The 21,182-nt window shown below is 38.6% G+C and overlaps 1 protein-coding gene across 13 annotated transcripts in view; it reads right to left on the reverse strand.

The window, feature by feature from the left end:
* The window catches only part of LOC128859217 (relaxin receptor 2), a 94,443-nt gene that overhangs the window by 50,817 nt on the left and 22,444 nt on the right, over positions 1 to 21,182 (reverse strand). For all 13 annotated transcript variants that reach the window (XR_008454113.1, XM_054096023.1, XM_054096019.1 and 10 more), the window contains one exon: positions 12,444 to 12,621. Coding sequence is in view for 12 of the 13 variants with exons in the window: in XM_054096023.1 (XP_053951998.1) it covers positions 12,444 to 12,510 (67 nt within the window). In the remaining variant the exon portion in view is untranslated. The remainder of the gene's footprint in view (positions 1 to 12,443; positions 12,622 to 21,182) is intronic.

The raw sequence follows: 21,182 nt of genomic DNA on the forward strand, positions 1-21,182 counted from the left end.
TTCAACTGACGTCTCCTTTATGATTTATTTATTTTTACTTCAGCTAATTTATTTCCATTGAACTACATACTCTCTCTAAACTCATCCCCACCTAAAGTGTTCCCACAAAACTCAATTTGTTTGCTTGCGTTTAATCGCGGTTTTAACAGTTTTTCCCCTAGTATTATTACAGATTAAGCTATTCCCACTGAAAATTCTAAACTAAAAATCAATCCACGTATTGATTAGTGCTCATATTGTCACTTGTTCCCACTGAATTGTTACCATTGAAAGTATTCCCAAAAAAACTGTTCTCATTTCCAATTATTATTGTTAGACTGCAAAAGTTTAACTATTTCAAATTTTCTTGTTACAGATTAAACTGTTCCGAATACAATTTTCGAACTTAAATTTAACCATCTCCTTGTACTCAAATTTCCAATCACTCCTCGCTGATAGGCAGAGCATGAAAAGCATAGGAAGTGGGTAAGCTGCATTCACACTTCGAGGGAAACTCGGTAGGTTCGATCAGTTTGGTGCTATAAATTAGATGAGAATATGACCAAATTTTTACTGTTTGTAATCTTATACCTGTGTTGCATACTACCACAGTGAGTAAAACTGTTTCCCAGTCATAAGCACTGTATAAATATGCCATCTAAACACCTCACCTAGCTCAGCTCAGATGAGCGGAGAAGCTTTCACTGCAACAAATTTCAGTAGCTCGCAGAAACACTCAAAGATAATTTTCCATTGTCAGGCTTGGAAATTATCCACACTTTCGAGTGGCGCGTGTGGGTGGCGCCAACACTTATCCATAACTTGTCTGTGTGAGTAAACACTATTGACAAATATTGGCGCCCTCGTGTCGAGTGACCACACTTGCGCGTGGCACTTAGCCAAGGCACAGTGACGCAATGCGCTGTCTGTATGATAGACGCGCGCCCACTACAAACACCCTTTGGAAAACTATTTCCTCTAATATGATGAAAATTATTAAGTTTTTTTTTAATATTTCCAATAATATAGTACTTCAAAACGCCCAACTGTTTCTGTTGCAGTAATTTAGAATAGCTATGACCACGCAATAATTTTCTGCACTTTCACCCTCACAGTAATGCATTTCCAGTGCAAAAACGCTGTCTAGAGAGCTTAGCCAGTATTTTATTGCTACTTTTAGTGATTAAGTAAAGGGTATTGGCTACATTCCTGCCTGAGTTGCGCGTATCTAAGCTGTGCCCAGCGATTTCTCATTTTCTGTTATTTTTTTTCATATATTGCCGGTCATTGGACTTATTTTGCACGAGTAACTCTTTCCTTTCAACTTTTATTATTCATAATACCGGCTTTCACCTTCCCTTCAGGCTAATAAATTCCTTTTTCATGGCATTTACTTATGGTTCCTTGGTGACAAGCACACGAATGTTGCTTATAAAACAGCGCTTTGCTCATGTTTTATTTTTACTTTCTTCTTTTTGTTTATTTTTCATTTTATTCCTTTTTTCTCAATTTTGCGGGATGTCTTCGGCTTTTATCGCTTGTTGCTTTATTGCAGTCCCATTCAGCATTTCAACGAATAATCGTGAAATATTCTCGCAATGCCGACATTTGCTTCCGTTTATTCTCATTTCTCGTATAGTTTTCCTTCTCTCCTTGAACTCTCCGCCATCACTCCTTTATCGTTCAACCACGCAGAAACTCAAGCGGCCTCTCTTTTACTGTTAGCTGCGTTTTATTTACTCTACCCGCATCGTTAACATTCCACACCACAGTTATTGTTTGACGTGTTGATTTTCTTCGTTTGTTGTTTTTTTTTCTTTGGTCAGCTCTTTGTCATACTTGTCTGTGCTGCTTACAACTTTTTGTGTTTTACTTTTTCATTCCTTGGCCTTTTTGCGTTTTTCGCATGAGTCTTGCTTTCCTCATGCCTGGCCAAGGTCACGGTTGTCTGCTCGCCTGCCTCTAGTTTCAGCACTTCACTTGCCCATCTCTTTTTTGTACATTTATCCATTAAAAATTGTTATCGTAACGACATGGCTGTTAATGCACGTAAACCGGTGTATGTATAAAATATTTTGTACTCATTCCTATACACTTCTGCAGATGAGCTCGTAAAATGATCAGATATTTTAATGACTTTCCGCTGCAGTCAGCTTTTCGGCGCTTGCAAAATAAATTGTTATGCGATTGTTATGAATGGGCAGTGAATTTGTATCAATAAAGTCTTTGCAGAGCATGGGAAACATAACACCGTGTGACGGAAGGTCCAGTGCTTATTTATATTCTGCGAAAGAAGTGCAGGCAATTGATAACTTAAAACGCCTATTCAAAGGGATTTAAGATTTAAAAAAGATTAGACGCCAATAAGGAAATAAAACAAATGGGCGTTTAAGAGAGCAAACTCATCGAAGAAGACCAGATTTGCAGCAAAAGAAGTCATGGATTTTGTGAGCGTATTTTAGACCTCAGGTACTCAGCTAATCAAGATGAATCTATACAAGTCACTCGAGTCACAAACATTTGCATGTATTTTGAGTTTCCAATTTAGTGGATTGCCAAATTTTCAGTCAGCGTGTAAATAAATAAACAAAGCTACAAAAAATGCAAATCACTTTGATATTGAAACCACAAAGTTGCAAGGGAAAAACAAATTAACTGCTCGCTTGCAGCTACTAATTTTTTCACTCTCCCCCACTTCAAGGCACTCGTTCGAAAAATGTGGTGGTGATTTCATTACGTATTGGCTTAAGTTTATTAATAGGTCTATTTATAAGTTCGTGCGGTTTTACAACAGATGGCGTAACTTGATTATTATTCCATCGATCCACATTTCCAAACATTCATTGGAGAGCTACTGTCGTAAGGCACAAACGTCAGTATAAGTTTTTTATTTGAAGCGTAAACAACAATATTTTTACCACACTTGAAAATGTCGAATTTCGTGCCAAATAATGTGTTTTTGCGGGGAATTCTTCTTCATTATTTTAATATGAAGAAAAAAGCAGCCGAAAGTCATCGTATCTTGGTGGAAGTTTATGGTGAGCATGCTCTATCTGAGCGAACGTGCCAGAAGTGGTTTGCACGCTTTAAAAGTGGTGATTTTGGCTTGGAAGACGAAGAACGCGAGGGTGCGCCGCCAAAGTTCATGGATACCGAATTGGAGGAATTGCTCGATCAAGATCCGGCTCAAACGCAAGAAGAGGTTGCAAAAACTTTGGGAGTTGATCAATCAACCATTTCCAAACGTTTAAAAGCCATGGGAATGATCCGAAAGGTAGGCCATTGGGTGCCGTATGAATTGAAGCCAAGAGACGTTGAACGCCGTTTTATGGCATGCGAACAACTGCTTCAACGGCACAAAAGAAAGGGTTTTTTGCATCGAATTGTGACTGGCGATGAAAAGTGGGTCCATTACGACAATCCAAAACGTCGGGCAACGTATGGATACCCTGGCCATGCTTCAACATCGACGTCGGCGCAGAATATTCATGGCCTGAAGGTTATGCTGTGTATCTGGTGGGACCAGCTGGGTGTTGTGTATTATGAGCTACTGAAACCGAATGAAACGATTACGGGGGATGTCTACCGACGACAATTGATGCGTTTGAGCCGAGCACTGCGAGAAAAACGGCCGCAATACGCCGATAGACACGACAAAGTTATTTTGCAACATGACAATGCTCGGCCACATGTTGCACAAGTGGTCAAAACATACTTAGAAACGCTCAAATGGGATGTCCTACCCCACCCGCCGTATAGTCCAGACCTTGCGCCATCCGATTACTATCTCTTCCGATCGATGCAACATGGCCTGGCTGACCAGCACTTCCGTAATTACGATGAAGTCAAAAAATGGATCGATTCGTGGATTGCGGCAAAACCGACCGAATTTTTCACAAAGGGAGTCCGTGAATTGCCAGAAAGATGGGAAAAAGTAGTAGTAAGCGATGGACAATATTTTGAATATTAAATTTGTAACCATTTTACGTCAATAAAGTTTCAAATTTCGAAAAAAAACCGCACGAACTTATTCATAGTCCTATTATTTCAAAATAGGCCAACCGAGGCGATTTATTATTCTGCATTTCCCGTTACTTTTTTGACGGAATGTAAATTTGAAGCAGGTGACAAAACTGAGATAATTCAATAATAAAACTCATTGAATTTTTTTATGAAACGCTTTACTTTATGAATCTAAACTTCATTTGATCAGAATCTAAGATAAGGTGACGCGCGCAGTATTTTTGAAGGGTATTATCGCTGAACATTAACGGCTATTTAAGACGATGAGTTGAATGAACTTTACGAACTATATCAGTAGGTAGATATACAAGGAAAACAGTATCCAGAAGCTGGGGAAGGTAAAATATGAAGGCACTTAAAAGCAGATGTTGCCAATTTAGGCAGCCGCAAGGCAGTATCGGGCCAAGTTACATTTCATCCTCTGCACTTCCGATTTAAATGCTTCGGTTTATTTCTAAATGTAGCTGAAAGCTTAGACACCTAGTGAAAGTTTGACAGCTAAGCTTTTTCCTCTTTCGAAAAAATAAAGCTCTTTGGTTTCTTTTTGAATGTGACTGAATGATTATATATCTAGTGGAAGTTTGATGAGTTTTTCCTCTTTCGAAAAAAAGGTAGATCTTTGATTTCAATTTAATACTTTATTTTGGATGTGTTCGGTGGGTTTGTGATGTTTATTGGGGATTCATTAAAGAATGTTGTAGAATGGATCAAGCCAACTGATTGCTTCAGAAAAGGCAGCCGGTTGGCAATGCCAAACCTAAGAGTGCATCTATGTCATGACAACGTTCCCCATAAAGGTCCATCTGCTGTTCAGAGGCGGTATACAAATGTAGGTTCACAACAGTGCGGCAACACCAAATCGCATGCGGAAAACTGGAGGAGAAATTCGGCCTAAATACCTTTCAGGGATATGATTATTAATATTAGGATTATTAGGAAAATTTAGTGGGTTTAAAGGCAATACATGGAAGCGCTTACACTTAAGCTAGTATATCGGTCGCTCTCTTCCTTCCGTTTCTTTAGCCACTCTCCGATTCTACTAGACACCAGCTGTGTGTGCCATTATCAAGTGACAAGTGCGTACTTTTTATAAGCACCCACTTCCCAACACTGATTTTCCGCTGACCTCAGCGTATCGCATTATTTTCAAGTTCAATCCTCATTTCTCAATTTCATTTGCTCACAAAAAGTGCACACCCGGGTATGGGCACCTGACAAAAACACTTTGATGTAATTAAATTTCCAATTTCGTTTTTCTACAATACAAATTTACAAAAATAACAAATCATTCACTTCCTTGCGCCAATAAATTCATCAGTCAATAAGAAAATTCACAATATAACCGCAGTGGCATTTAAACGCCCCCACATACCTCCTAGACACCTCTGAACTGTAATGCAGAGGCCACAAGAAGTTAGTATAAAAAAAGAATACTTGTATATATAATATATCAAATTTTATGGTCTGTAAGTAATTTGTTGGCCTTATTTCTTTCCTTTTACATTTTTTTGCTTCATTGGAGATAAACGGAAGCTTCTATGTTGCTGGCGTTAATACAACAAACGCAACAAATGTGCTGACAGCAATTGTCAGTGTGTTGACAATCGGTTGACATGGCACACAGGGTCATTAAGACCCAACAAAAAGACAAAGAAAGACACAAACAAAGTTTATAAAAACCCAAATGTGGAATTGTATATTTTTTGTGTGCTACAGGCTTGAGAGGAAACAAGCAATGAGCTGTGAGCTGCTTGTTTCCTTATCCGAAAAAAAAGGAAAATAAATATTTTGAAAGCTTACATTTTTTCACAGTCTTCATTTCCTTGTTCGAAATTAATGATCGATTGTCACCACATTTGCCTTTTTACTTTGTTGCAACTTTTTGGTGTAAAACTTTTTTTGTTTTTTGTTTTTTTTTTATTTTTTCTTTCACTTTTTTATTTGCATCTTTGTTTTTTCAGCTACTCTGCCTGTTGTGTCGCCTCATTGAATTTAAGCTAATTTATTTGTTAAGCTATTTATTGTGCGCGTTGTAATGCGAAATATTCAAACTTTTCGCAGTACATAAATTTTGCAATGGATTTTCGAAGGCTGGCATGGCACCATACACCACTGCTTTTTATTAGTCGAACCATCTTGAGTTGGCTGTGAATCTGCCTATGTCGTCAAGTGAAACATAAGCGATCACGAACACAGTGGAAGACTTTTATTCAGAACGATACTCTGTTTTTTGTATGCGGAGTTTGACAAAGAGAGAGACCACTACTACCCAAATGGCATTTTTGTGAAAAAACATAAACAGTTCTTTTTTATAAATTATCGCCTTATAAGAAAACGCCTAAAAGTCTACAAAGTGCGATATATTATAAAAAAACTTTATCAATCTGGCCTGCGTAATGCCAAAAAAAAAATCATGAAATTAAGCGCTTGCCAAATTCACGCTAATTTGAATTTTTAATTTGCTATCATCTGTCGGCGTCGTTTACCCGCTGACTGTCTACTGAAATGTTAGACACTCACTCATGTACACGCATATATGCGCACAACTTCCTATGCTTTCTTCTTCATCGAACTTTTGGCAAGGCAAAACCAAGCGATAGTGGCTTTATTGAAACCGATTATTGGATTCAGTCCAAGAAGTTGAAGACCAACAGGCAGCCATGAACTTTAAAACGAAAAGCGACACTCAATTTACGGTATTGATTCAAACATTATTTTGTTACTGTTGAAGTTGTTGTTTTTTGAATTTTTTTTTTCCTTTGAGCAAATAAAAAGTTGAAAGCCGGCAATCGTCGAAAAGAAAACGAAAGTAAACAGCTAAATGCACGTAAATTTATATTCTGGAAAAGCACACATAGATGGCGCTACGAGTTTATTAGAAAACTTAAAGTAAATGCCATTCTTGTCATTAAATTCAGATGAATTTTAGCTAATTTCTATTTTTAACAAATGATACATCAACTACTTTCTTCATGTAGTTGCAAAATTTGGTGTAGTGGAAGAAAATATGGAGGATGGTTCCATGTGTAGAAGTCCACGCAAGTGGGGAAAGTTACTGATCGCCATTCACTTGGGAGTGGCCAGGACGATTCTTCTGCATATGGTTCAAGCAGCTCACAACGTCCGGGATTAGTCCACGTATCCTCTGGGTAGCTCCCGAACACCCGTTCGGGAGTAAGCTAACGTGAGAAGGCGAAGCATTCCAGGATAGCTGGTTGTACGCTGGGTTTGGGACCCGCCACTTAAAAAGCCCCCCAATGAAAACAGCAACAAAGCCTCAGATGAGAACTTCCAACACTGATGACGACCCCTGCAAACGAAATAGGGAATACGATTTGAGGGCATGCACCTGGAATGTCCGGTCCCTTAATGGGGAAGGTGCCTCTGCCCGGCTGGTTGATGTCCTCGTGAGAGTAAAGGCTGACATCACTGCCATCCAAGAGATGCGATGGACGGGGCAAGGTAAGAAAACCATAGGACCTTGCTACGTCTACTACAGCTATGCTACCATGTAAAGGAGCGCAAATTCGGTGTCCGGATTTTTTGTGGGAGAGAGACTTCATCGCCAAGTACTGTCGTTCACTCCGATGGAGGAGCGTCTCGCAATAATCCGAATCCAAGCCCGTTTTTTTAACATATCGCTAATTCGCGCCCACGTTCCGACGGAAGAGAAGAGCGATGCGACCAAAGATTCCTTCTATGAGCGCTCGGAACGTTCCTATGAGCGCTGCCCCAGCCACGACATAAAAATCGTGCTTGGCGACTTCAACGCTAGGGTGGGCAAGGAGGGAATTTTTGGTCCCACAGTCGGAAAATTCAGCCTGCACAACGAAACATCCGGTAACGGACAGAGGCTGATCGACTTCTCCGGGGCCCGAAACATGGTAGTCTGCAGCACCAGATTCCAGCATAAAAAGATCCACCAAGCTACCTGGCTGTCCCCTGATCGAAAAACACGAAACCAGATCGATCATGTTGTGATAGATGGAAGACACGCTTCTAGTGTATTATATGTATGTACGATTCGAGGACCCAATACCAACTCGGATCATTACCTTGTTGCAGCCAAACTGCGCACATGCCTCTGTGCCGCAAAAAACGTACATCTACCTACACAAAGAATGTTCGACATCGAAAAGCTGCAATCACAACAGGCAGCCAGAAGATTCGCCACACGACTCTCACTCCTGCTCTCAGAGAGCACTGCCCAACAAACCGGCATGCACGAGAAATGGAGCCGCCGAAGAAGAAATTGGACTCCGCCGAGCCCGAAAAAACAATTGGTACGACGAGGAATGTCAGAAAGAAAGGATGCCGCCTATAGAGCCACGCTGCGATCGGGCGCAACGCGAGCCATGCGGGATCGCTACCGAGAGCTAAAAAAGGAAGAGAGACGTATTATCCGAAAGAAGAAACGAGAGGCCGAAATACGTGAGTGCGAGGAGCTTGCGATGCTGGCCAACAGGAACAACGCCCAAAAATTCTATCAGAAAGTTCGGTGGCTTACAGAAGGTTTTAAGACCGGGGCGTTTTCCTGTAAGAACAAAGACGGCGAACTGGTGACTGACATCCAGAGCAATCTTAAATTATGGAGGGAACACTTCTCGAACCTGTTAAATAGTGACAGTTGCGCATGTCACAGAGAATGTGAAGATCCCGATACCCCAATCGACGACGACGGAATTGTCGTTCCGCTACCCGACCGTGACGAGGTGAGAATAGCGATAACGTGCTAAAGAACAACAAAGCCGCAGGCGCCGACGGACTGCCGGCTGATCTATTTAAACATGGCGGCGAGGAGCTGGTAAGGTGCATGCATCAGCTTCTATACACAATATGGTCGGATGAAAGTATGCCTGCCGATAGGAATTTAAGTCTGCTCTGCCCAATCCATAAGAAGGGGGATCCTGCAATCTGTGCCAATTACCGCGGTATTAGTCTTCTAAATATCGCCTATAAGGTTCTAGCGAGCGTATTGTGTGAAAGGCTGAAACCCACCGTCAACCAACTAATTGGACTTTATCAGTGTGGCTTTAGATGTGGAAAGTCTACCATCGACATTCACAATACGCCAAATCTTGGAAAAGACACACGAGAGGAGAATCGACACACACCATCTTTTCGTCGATTTCAAAGCTGCATTCGACAGTACGGAAAGGAGTTACTTGTATGCCGCGATGTCTGAATTTGGTATCCCCGCAAAACTAATACGGCTATGCAAGATGACGTTGCTCAACACCAGCAGCGCCGTCAGAATTGGGAAGAACCTGTCCGAGCCGTTTGATACCAAACGAGGTTTCAGACAGGGCGACTCGCTGTCGTGTGACTTCTTTAACCTGATGTTGGAGAGCATCGTATGAGCCGCAGAACTTAATCGCTCAGGCACAATATTTTATAAGAGCGTACAATTGCAGGCATATGTCGATAATATTGACATTATCGGCCTTAACAACCGCGCTGTTAGTTCTGCCTTCTCCAAACTGGATAAAGAGGCAAAGCGAATGGGTCTGGTGGTGAACGCGGACAAAACGAAGTACCTCCTGTATTCAAACAAACAGTCGGCGCACTCGCGTATCGGCACTCACGTCACTGTTGACAGTTATAATTTCGAGGTTGCTAAAAGACTTCGTTTATTTAGGAACCAGCATTAACACCGATAACAATGTCAGCCCTAATATCCAACGTAGAATCTCTCTTGCCAACAAGTGCTATTTTGGACTAAGTAGGCAACTGAGCAGTAAAGTCTCTCTCGACGAACAAAACTAACGCTCTACAAGACTCTCATCATGCCCGTCCTAACGTATGGCGCAGAAGCTTGGACGATGACAACATCCGATGAAGCGACGCTTGGAGTGTTCGAGAGAAAGATTCTGCGTAAGATTCTTGGACCTTTGCACGTTGGTAACGGCGAATACTCGCATCGCAGACGATGGAGCGATGAGCTGTATGAGCTTTACGACGACATAGACATAGCGCAGCGAATAAAGATCCAGCGGCTACGTTGGCTGGGTCATGTCGTCCGAATGGATACAAACTCTCCGGCTTTGAAAGTATTCGATGCGGTACCAGCTGGTGGTAGCAGAGGAAGAGGAAGGCCTCCTCTGCATTGGAAATATCAGGTGAAGAAGGACTTGGCTTCACTTGGTGTGTCCAATTGGCGCCGGTTAGCACGAGAAAGAAACGATTGGCGCGCTTTGTTAAACTCGGCCAAAATCGCGTAAGCGGTTATCGCGCCAATTAAGAAGAAGAAGAAGGAAGAAAATATAATATAATATATAGTAAATACATAAAACTGTGGCCCTTAAAGAGTTCTTTTGTGAACTTTGCGCTGGATTAATCAATTTTTGTAGCGCTGAAATACGCACAAACTGTGAATGCAGTCTTCTACTGCGAACAATTGCATTGAGTAAATAAATTTGTAATTTAGAAGTGACCTGCTTTGTCAGTAAAGAATATTTTTTATTCAGCCATACCTTACACGAAGCGTGGAATAAATTAATGAATTTGAATGAGAGTTACTAATTCAACCGCCATATCCGATCCATATTGTGCCATCGGACCCCCTTTTTTCTAATCGCTGTAAGGATTTCTGCGTGGCAAAAGTTTTCAAAATTAGATTGAAGTAGGAAATGCAGGCTCCAAATATATCTAAGTGCCAATAAGGCCGCCGTAGCCGAATGGGTTGGTGCGTGATTACCATTCGGAATTCACAGAGAGAACGTTGGTTCGAATCTCCAAATTTAAGAAAAACACCAAAATTAAGAAAAACATTTTTCTAATAGCCGTCCCCCTCGGCAGGCAATGGCAAGCCTCCGAATGTATTTCTGCCATGAAAAAGCTCCTCATAAAAATATCTGCCGTTTGGAGTCGACTTGAAACTGTAGGTCCCTCCATTTGTGGAACAACATCAAGACGCACACCACAAATAGGAGGAGGAGCTTGGCCAAACATCCAAAAAGGATGTTCGCGCCAATTATATAAATATGGCTGTGTAAGGCCGCCATTCAAAATGTCTTTCTTGTTTTTTAATATTATAAATCTGATGTTCATTGAAAGCACTTAAAATAAATAAATGGGAAAAGTTCGGCGTCTAACAATTTCGTCAAAAAAAAATTTGTGAATGTCTAATTTGCCGGCTGACTGGGTGATCTTGCCCCTAGTAGGTGTTCATTTATTTTATAAAAAAACAAAATGTTTCAGTGGCATCGCAATATAATTCCAGCTGTTAAATTTGATAAGGCTCTTGGAAATATGAAAATATTTCTGCCATATGGGGAAATATGACACCAGCCAGAACCGAAACATGAAACCCAACGGTTGATTGTGGCTCTGCTTAAAGAAAAAAAATTATCAGCTGCATTCATCACTAATCGAGGATGTAAAAATTGGCTGTAAAAACTTTTGTTGGCCACTTGTCACCGACCTGCAATTATTCATTCCTCCCGCTACACAGTGCGGCCGATTCCCAAAAAGCTGGCCAAAAGTCGAAAAAAAAAGTTTCTAGATAGAGTTTTTTTGTCTTTGGGTTGACTACAGTAATGCCTTGAGTAGTGAAAACCGTTCATAGCAACGTCCTGTACCCTAAGTATCCTCTGTATTTTCAGTCGCAACGTGGCCTTCGTTTGAGCATCGTATTACTGTCGATGAATAGTGAAAGTTGTACACATTTGAAAGATTTTGTAATGGAGTAAATTGAACAAAACCAAATGGAATCATATTCGGAAGGTTAGTAAAATACGAGAAATCTTTAGTACATATCAATACCTCGACACAAAATTTTTAGCTGCAGCAATACGTAGATACATTTTTTGCAATTTTTTTTATAAAATTTGAGTTTTCAAACTGTATAGTAATACAACGCCGCTTTGAAACCTATTAAAGGTTACTCAAAAAAGTAATGGTTACTGAATAAAACAAGATTCAGCTGCTACCACTTGCTAATCAGCGACCCCGAAAACATATAAATTTACATGCATCTTGATTATGTTCTAGAATATACGCTATTTCACGTGAGGGGGTGGCCAATAGGGGTGGAAGGGGGTGGATTTTCAAAATTTTAAGATCAAATTCGTAATCAGCGACCCCGAAAACATATTAATTAACATGCATCTTGATTATGTTCTAGAATATACGCTATTTCACGTGAGGGGGTGGCCAATAGGGGTGGAAGGGGGTGGATTTTCAAAATTTTAAGATCAAATTCGTAATCAGCGACCCCGACAACCCCCGAGTAAGAAATTTTGAATCAATTACTTAATTTTTTGAGTTTTGGCCAGCTTTTCGGGAATCGGCCGCACTGTGCGCTACAAGGAAAGGTCCTCCACCATGAATTAAAAAGCTGAAGAAAAGTCGAGTTGATGAGTAAAAATCTTTGTAGCCAATTAAAACTAGTTCTGAACTAGTAATTAAAGGCTTAGTTATTTTTTACTTAAAAAACTTACCAATTGCTAGTACCACATGAATGCAGAAAAGGATGTAATTTCCGGTAGGAATTTTTTGGCAGACCATTGCTTAGTTCTGGGTTCGAGTTGTTCAAAACAAAATTTTCCTTCAGTTCAACCTGTTGCTGTGTGGCGCATATTATTGATGATTTAAATTTGTTATATTTTTTTATTTACGCTGAAAACAGAAGAGCAAAGTATATTAAGTAGTAAATCAAAATTTAAAAATAGATAAATTAAATTTTCAAAATATTTATCAAATTAAAAATAGTTGATAAATTTTATTAATAATATTTCAGTCTGCAATACTTTTATAATTACTGTTATGATTCCAAAATTAAATTTCCTCTACGTTCTGCATAAGGAGGCAAAAAGTGCACCTTCCTAACCCACAAAATGGATAAGAAAAATAAAAAATAATAATAATTCGCCCATACACTTCTGATAGGTGCTTGGTAGCGCTCCTCCTCCTATTTGTGGCGTGTGACTTTATGTTGTTCCAAAATGGAGGGAGCTACAGTCATGGCAGATATGCACTCGGAGCTTTCCCATTGCTTACCGAAGAGCGACGGCTATTAGAAAAAAACTTTTCCTATTATTTTCCTCTTTCATGCACAGAGATTCGAACTTAGGCACTCCCGAATGGTAGTCACCCACCAACCCATTCGACTACGGTGGCTGCCTACAAAATGGATATGGCCTGCCACAAAATGGGCATGGTCTTAGAAATAAGGAGACTGGCCCCTTCCAAGCTATCTTATCTACCATTTCGTAATTCTTCTGTGCCCAGGATATGCACCTGGCTGTTCTTGGCAAAATTACTCCAATTGGTTGAGTCATTTTGTATTTGTTGCAGTTTGAAAATTATTTATGATTTTCTAACACATTTTAGCTTCAAAATGCAAAAGACCCTGTGCAAACCGAAGCATTCTATGTATGTACAGCTATTCACTTACACACATATGTATTTTAGGAAATTAAATAATTTTTTTAATGTATTTTTTTAACGAGATTTTACTTATATATACTTGGTTTGAATTGGTTTATATACATAATTGACTTATGTACATACCCTATGATCAAAAAGTACCGAGAATGTTTAATTTAAACGAACCGAACATGTGGGAACCGTCCCATATTTTTTTCTTACGTTTGAGAGATGCTGTACGTCGCAAACGGCCGGAAATGTGGGCAACCAATTCTTGGATTTTGCATGATGATAACGCGCCATCGCACCGAGCCCAAATTGTGCTGGATTATTAGTCCAAACTCCAAGTAAATACCATCGTGGAAGCTTCGCATTCACTTGATATAGCCCAGTGCGACTTCTTTTTGTTTCACAAGCTTAAGTTACCACTTCGTGGAAGGATATTTCAGTCGATAGAGGAGATCAAAGAGAATGCGACGAAGGAGCTGAAGGCCATCCCTTCGTCGGCTACCAGGGGTGCATGGAGGGCTGGGTTAAACGTTGGCACATATGTGTTGCTTCAGACGGGTCATATTTTGAAGGAGATAAAATAAATTTGCCTGAAATTTAACTCTGCTTTGTTTTATTCAAAAATTCCCGGTACTTTCGGATCATAGGGTACATATGGGTATTTTCGAAAATATTTAATATCAGTTGAAAAAATAATGAATTCATCAAATTGGAGCTCAATGCTTACGGCTCCTCAATCATCATTAGAAGACATGGTAAACATTTATTCGACTTGCCAAATGCTCAGCCTCCAAACAGAGCTAATTTGCAATTAATTTTTCGGAGCAATAAAAAATTTATATTCTACCAAAAATAGCTAAGTAAACAGAATGAAACGTGAGTCATTTTGTTTTTTTGCGAAAATAGTGCATAATTAACGCACGTACACTTAAATTCGCCGCTTCTATTTATTCGCAGCATTCATTGTCTGAATTACATAATTTAAAATAAGAACACATACACATACAAATATAAAGAAGGTACATATATTTTGCATCCCGTGATAAACATTCATTTTTGACTATCACCTCCGTAAATATATTCTAAAACTTTTGCATTAAGCATAACTCGTTTCTAGCTGCTGCAAGCGTCTCTGCGCCCCTGCCATCAGACAATTTTCATTGAAATCAATTTCACAGACATTTGCCCTTCCGCCGAAGAGTACACAGACGAAATCGCAATTAAAATAAACGCATACGCCCCTCTACAAGAATGTGCCACCAAAACATCCAGAAGCAAAAACAACATCAGCGGGTTAATAGCACTAAATCGAATAGCTGTGAAATGGCAAACGAAAACAAAACATTGTTTATGTAGTAATTGAAGAGTGGGTGGTTGTTGCGCCCGTTGCTGCTGCTGCTGCTGCTTTGGCTTCTCTGGCTGCTCATCTGCAAAATATCTCCTGTGTTGCCAGCAAATAACCACATCAACGGCAACAACATTTTATAAACTACAAAGTGCCAAAAGATAAATACTAACGCACAATTTCTCACATGCTCATAACGGGTGCCTTTTTAGGGGTATGAGATTTTTTTTTTAAGTTTATTTTGCTTTTAAAAATAAAATTATTTCAATAAAAAAATGTTTTAAATTAAAAATATTTTGGTTTTTTTTGGCTTATGTATTTGATGGTTTTTAAGTATTTTAGCTGAGTTTAGATGTACTGCTCCTAAAAATAGCTCACTCCGTCCGCAGAGACTCATCGTGATGCTCAGTAAAGATTTTTCTCATATTTTTAGAGTGCCTCTTGTCCACAAATGGAGGTACTTGCAGTTTTACGCCACCTCCGAATGGCAAATGGTTCTTTATGAGCAGTTTTTTCATGGTAGAGATACACTCGAAGGTTTGTCACTGTCGGCCGAGGGGCGAATCTTAATAGAATAACACGTTTTCTATTATTTTTGTGTTTCATGTCCAGATACTCAAATCTACGCACTTCCGAATGGTAATCACGCACCAACCCGTTCGGCTACGGCGGCTGAGATGATTAGCTCAGTCCATTCCTATTTGTCACCCATTTTGAGCTCGGCCAAACATCCAAAAAGGGTGTACGCGCCAATTAAATATATATATACTATATAGTAAGTAAACTCGATTTACAACTTCCTGTCCCGCACTTCGGAAAATGTACTTCAGCTGTTTGGGAACCACTTTTTTGGGCTTTTCTCACTTTTCTAGTGAGATTTGGTCTAAATTGTGTAAAAGCCCAAAAAAGTGGTTCCCAAACAGCTGAGGCACATTTTCCGAAGTGCGGGACAGGAAATTCTAAATCGAGTTTACTTATTACTCGTGCATACAGCTTCTTCAAAAAGAGGCCTAAAATGTCCATCTCTAAATAGCCTCGCGAAAGCAGGAAAGCTAAGGAATAGATGTTGAGTTCATACTACCTCATCACTCTCCATACAATTACAGCATGGATTCCCATCGGATAGGGCACGGTTTAAAACTCGACCACTCATAAGAAATGCGACTTTGTTAGCCTCACAGCAGGGTTTTCGACCGCTTTAATCTACACGTACTCAGAAAGCTCGTCCAACCCTGGAAGGAAATGTTTTCATACAGCGCATGCTAAACTAGTTCGAGGCTCAATCGTACAAGAGCAAATCACAGGTAACCTGAGAAGTTGCCATCAATTCAAGGGTTCTCTGTTTTGCTAGCTCATCAATCATGCAGTTTCCAGGATTGTCACTATAGCCTGGAACCCAAATACTATAAGTTTTTTGGCCGAAAAGAATGTAAGGATCGCACTATCTTACTGATAGCCTAAAGCTTTGATTATCACTTGGCCACCAGAATAAGTGTTTATCCCTTTGATGCGTATTACATTGGTAAACAGCCCATCGACTACTTCTTTGATTGCGACTACAAGCGAAAGTTGTGTGTATCTAAAAAACACCCTTAACATGCACGGGCACTAAATTTGCACGCACAAGTCGTTAAAATTGGTTTCACTGAGCTATAGGGTGGGCCATGTAAAATTTGCTTTTTGAATCGGTTATAAAAAAATAAACTGATCAATATTTTTTCAAACTTTTTTTTTATTTTGAAGATTGAACATTGTCATTTATGAATGAAAAATAATATCGTTCAAATGACTGCCACGACTGACTTTACAGTAGGCCATTCGATCAACCTAATTTTTAAACACATTTTCAATTGTTTGGGCTCCAATTTCATGAATGGCAACTTCAATTTCGTGTTTTAAAGCATCAATCGTCTCTGAATGGTTCGCATAACATTTATCCTTAACGGCTCCTCACCAAAAATAGTCCAACGGGCTTAAATCACAGCTCCGAGGCGGCCAATTGATATCGGAATTTCGGATGATTCGAGTGTAACTTTGGCAGTGTGACAAGTTGCACCGTCCTATTGAAACCAAATGTCGTTCATGTCATCCTCTTCAATTTTTGGAAATAACTCGTTGAGCATGTCACTGTAACCGCGGCTTCTCGCTCATTTTCGAAAAAAAACGGCCCGATGATGCCGCCAGATCAAAAACCGCACCAAACAGTGACTCGTTGTGGATGCATTTGCTTCTCTACAGTAACGTGTGGATTTTCTGAGCCCCAAATCCGACAATTTTGCTTATTGACGTAGCCACCGATTTGAAAATGAGCTTCATCAGAAAAGAAGAAGAAGACTCAGCACTTTGGAAATAGGTTTTCAATATTTGCCAATTTTGTTCAAGCGTATAGCGTCCCATTTCGTAAATGTCAAACCTTTAAGTAAATTATGAACACATTTGACATGTCACTTATGTTACCATTCTCAAAAAAATAGGTGGTTCAAAAAGCAAACGCTATATGGCTCACCCGTTATTTTTAAAATTTTGTAAGCCATTTTTGTTTAGATTAACTTTTCTGTGCTATTTGTATTGCTGTAGTTGCTATAAAAGCTTTCTCATTATTTAATAAAACAATCGAATTCTTTGTGCTGATTTCTACTGATTGTAAAGAGTTTCTATTTTTTTATTCAACGCTAGCAATTCTTTGATTATCCAGGTCTTATTACTATTTATTTTTCTTGTCTAGTAATTTTTTATTCTTTAATTAACTTTTGTATAACCTTCGCGCTAGCGAATAAAGCAGAGACAATAAAATTAAAGATTTCCTACTTTCATAAAACTGAAAGTTAGCCGATTCTTTTATTTAGTAATGTCACACCAACATTTTTCCAAACGAACTTGCGTCAAGTTAAATTATAGTTGCTGATTTCATTCATATCCACTAAGAGCGCGTTTTTAGAGTGAGAAGTCTCGTGGTGATGCAAAGTCCTAGAAGAAAAGATTTTTTTTTGTCCGAAAAATAAAACAACGAAGGTCCTGCATGCTCGTCGAATTGAGGCTTACCTGATAATCTAGGAAATAAATAGACCCTTCGTATACTTACTAGAGCAGGGCAAAGCCAATGGTAGAGCCGAGGATCACCTTTAACATAATGAAAAAAAAACACTAGCTATTTGGGCCTTCGGTACTTGGTAATTATGAGTTTATGTTTAAGTTTTAAGGTATAGGACAAAAGACAACTTTACAAGCTTTCAATTAGGCCGTTTGCCTTAATAAAGTTATATATTTTAATGACATTCTCTGTTGTGGTATTTTTTAAAAGTACGGAGGGGTTTTTGGAACCAAAGATAGATAGATACACGTTTAGTATTTAAATTTGCACAGATGTCTATTATGTGTATAAGGTTAAGTTGATCGTTACAGAAAGGACATGTGGGAGGAGACGTGGATAGAAGAAGGTGTTCATGGGTTAGCCTGGAGTGGCCAGTCCTTAAACGGACGAATACAGAAATTTGATTCCTTGATAATAGAGGATGCATATATTACCTTTTCACACTCAGGGTTAAAAGCTTTATACGAGTGCCTGAATATCAAAATATATTAGAGATTGTTTTACTATAGCGCACCCGCTAAATATGGCCAGAAATTTGGAAAATATAAGCAACATTAAAACTCCTTCATCAATAACACGGCTTTGTAAAAATTTAGAAGAAAAAAATTAGAAACAAATTATTTATAGCAGTTTAAGAATGCGATTAAAATAGTTTATTTAGCTGGGTTAAGAATTGGTTTGTTTAGAAAAAGCTTTTTTTCGCTTTTTCTTACCTTAACACTAAATATTTAAGCATGCATTTGTTTACATTTCAAAAATTTTGAATGACTGGCGGGCTGCTGAATTTCTCAAATTTAACGATAGCTCAACTATTAAAAGAGATTGATTCAATAGCAATGCAAAAGGAGGCAAGAGTTTCGAATGTTTGCTAAATACGTATGAAATAATAAAAAAAATGAGAATAATAAACAAAATTAAGGAATAACAAAAACTATAAGCAAAATTAAAATAAAAAACAAAATATGAAGCAGATATATTAATAATATAAAAAATAAATGTAAATAAAAGATATTAAAAACAAAGATATGCCAATTAAATCGTTAATTGAATTGTCATCTGACCATTCCCCAATAATAATGATATATCAGAGCTCATATACGAAGGAATCCTCGAATAGAAACATACATATATACAAAATAGTCATCCGTAAACTAAACAATAAAATAAGCTTAAAGACCTTTGACAGTGCGATAGCCTATTTTAATGACACAATAATGAACGCCACTATGAAATCAACTCCACAAGAAACTACCTGTTCCTCGAGCTACGACATACCTGCACACATCAAAGAAAAAATTAAAATCAAAAACCGCTTACGTAAACGCTGGCAAATAACAAGGCTGCCACTTGACAAAAGCAAGCTAAACGCAGCAAAGGAAATCAAGCAAATGCTATTCGACCATAAAGATGTGAAACTTAAGAGACGCATCGAAAATATTGGGCCCGGTATAACGACAAACAAATCACTATGGAAAGCTGCAAACAAAATCGAAAGTAAAATTTTATACAACCCACCTATCAGAAAATTTCAACTGGACTAGAAAAAATCTTGGCAAGGCTGAAGGTCTCGCAAAACACTTCAAAAGTACTTTCACGGACAATACGCCTAATGTAAACCTTTCCCCGACCCACGCAAAAAAAGATCCATGCAAACCAAAAAATGTTACATTAGAAGAAATAAAACAATGCATATGTAAGAGAACTGATTCTAAGAAGTCACCAGGATACGACCTAATAACTGAAAAAAATTTAAGAAAACTCCCAGAGAAGGGGCTTATCTATATAAAGAACTTGTTCAATCAAATCTTAAACTTGAAATATTTCCCAAAAGTATGGAAAATTGCTCAAATTATTGCAATACCAAAACCATGCAAAGATCCTATGCAGGTAACTTCGTACAGACCTATAAGTCTACTGCCAGTATTATCAAAAATTTTTGAAAAGTTACTTTTTGACAGAATCGATCCCATTATACAAAAGGACAAAATAATACCTTGCCACCAATTCGGATTCAGGCAAAAACATTCCACCATCCAACAACTTCACAGAGTTACAAACAAAATTTTTCAAGACATCGATAAAAAACGAACGTGTGAAGCAGTATATCTCGACGTAGCCCAAGCTTTTGATACAGTACGTCACGCAGGACTTCTACAAAAACTCATAACTTATTTACCAACAGACTACTACAAATAAATCAAAAGTTATATAACTGGAAGACAATTTTATGTAAAATTCGAAGATAAGTATTTTGATATACTAACAATGGAAGCAGGTGTACCGCAGGGATACAGCCGATATCCCTACACCGGCAACTAAGAACTCTCTATAAACTTCAAGAATTACTTGACAACACCATTTAATGGTTCGAGAAATGGGGAATTAAAATAAACGAAGTTAAAACCGCCCACGTCACATACTCTAACAAGAGCAAAAAACAATACAATCCAATATTGATAAAGAATAAACAAATCCACCACAATACAAGGGCAAAATACTTGGGTATGATTATAGACAATAAACTTGACTTGAAGTTACACAAAAACGACGCGTAATCAATACTAGGTTTAAACAACTTCATTGGCTTTTGGGAAAAAATTAAACGCTCTCACTAGAAAATAAGAGACTACAATAATATACAAAGTAATTATAACACAACGTAGGGTCCTAACCACAAGACGTATTGTACTAACCACTATCGCGGCCATGGCTCGGCAGGCAATGGCAAACCTCCGAGAGTATTTCTGCCATGAAAAAGCTCCTCATAAAAATATCTGCCGTTCGGAGTCGGCTTGAAACTGTAGGTCCCTCCATTTGTCGAACAACATTAAGACGTACACCACAAATAGGAGGAGGCGTTCGGCCATACACCCAAAACGGGTGTACGCGCCCAACACACCAATATGGAAATATGGCACAGAGCATTGGGGAGCTGCGAGCAGTACAAATATAAAAATTATACAACAAACGCAAAATAAGATACTTCATATAATATCAAAAGCAGAATGGTATATACTAAATGATAATATCCACCGAGAACTTAAAGTAAAAACAGTCCATGAAGAAATACGCAACAACAGCTTAAGACACACAAATCGCCTACTAGAACATTCTAACAGGAAATTCGGCGACTTCCATTTAAAAAGAGGAAACCGAGACGAGGAGACTTAAGCCCAAACGACCAACTGACCTGCAGATTTAAATGGTGTCACAATTTTATGAATAAAAATGAATAAATATATAATTAAATAACGAGTTAATTTTTTAAACCAATGTATATAGTGGTATTGGCTTCTAAATATTGTTGAAACCCAAAAAGAAAGACAAATTGTAAATATTTTTAGTTGAAATAGAAACAATAATAAA

The sequence above is a fragment of the Anastrepha ludens genome, chromosome 3 (assembly GCF_028408465.1).
Source record: "Anastrepha ludens isolate Willacy chromosome 3, idAnaLude1.1, whole genome shotgun sequence".
NCBI lineage: Eukaryota > Metazoa > Arthropoda > Insecta > Diptera > Tephritidae > Anastrepha > Anastrepha ludens.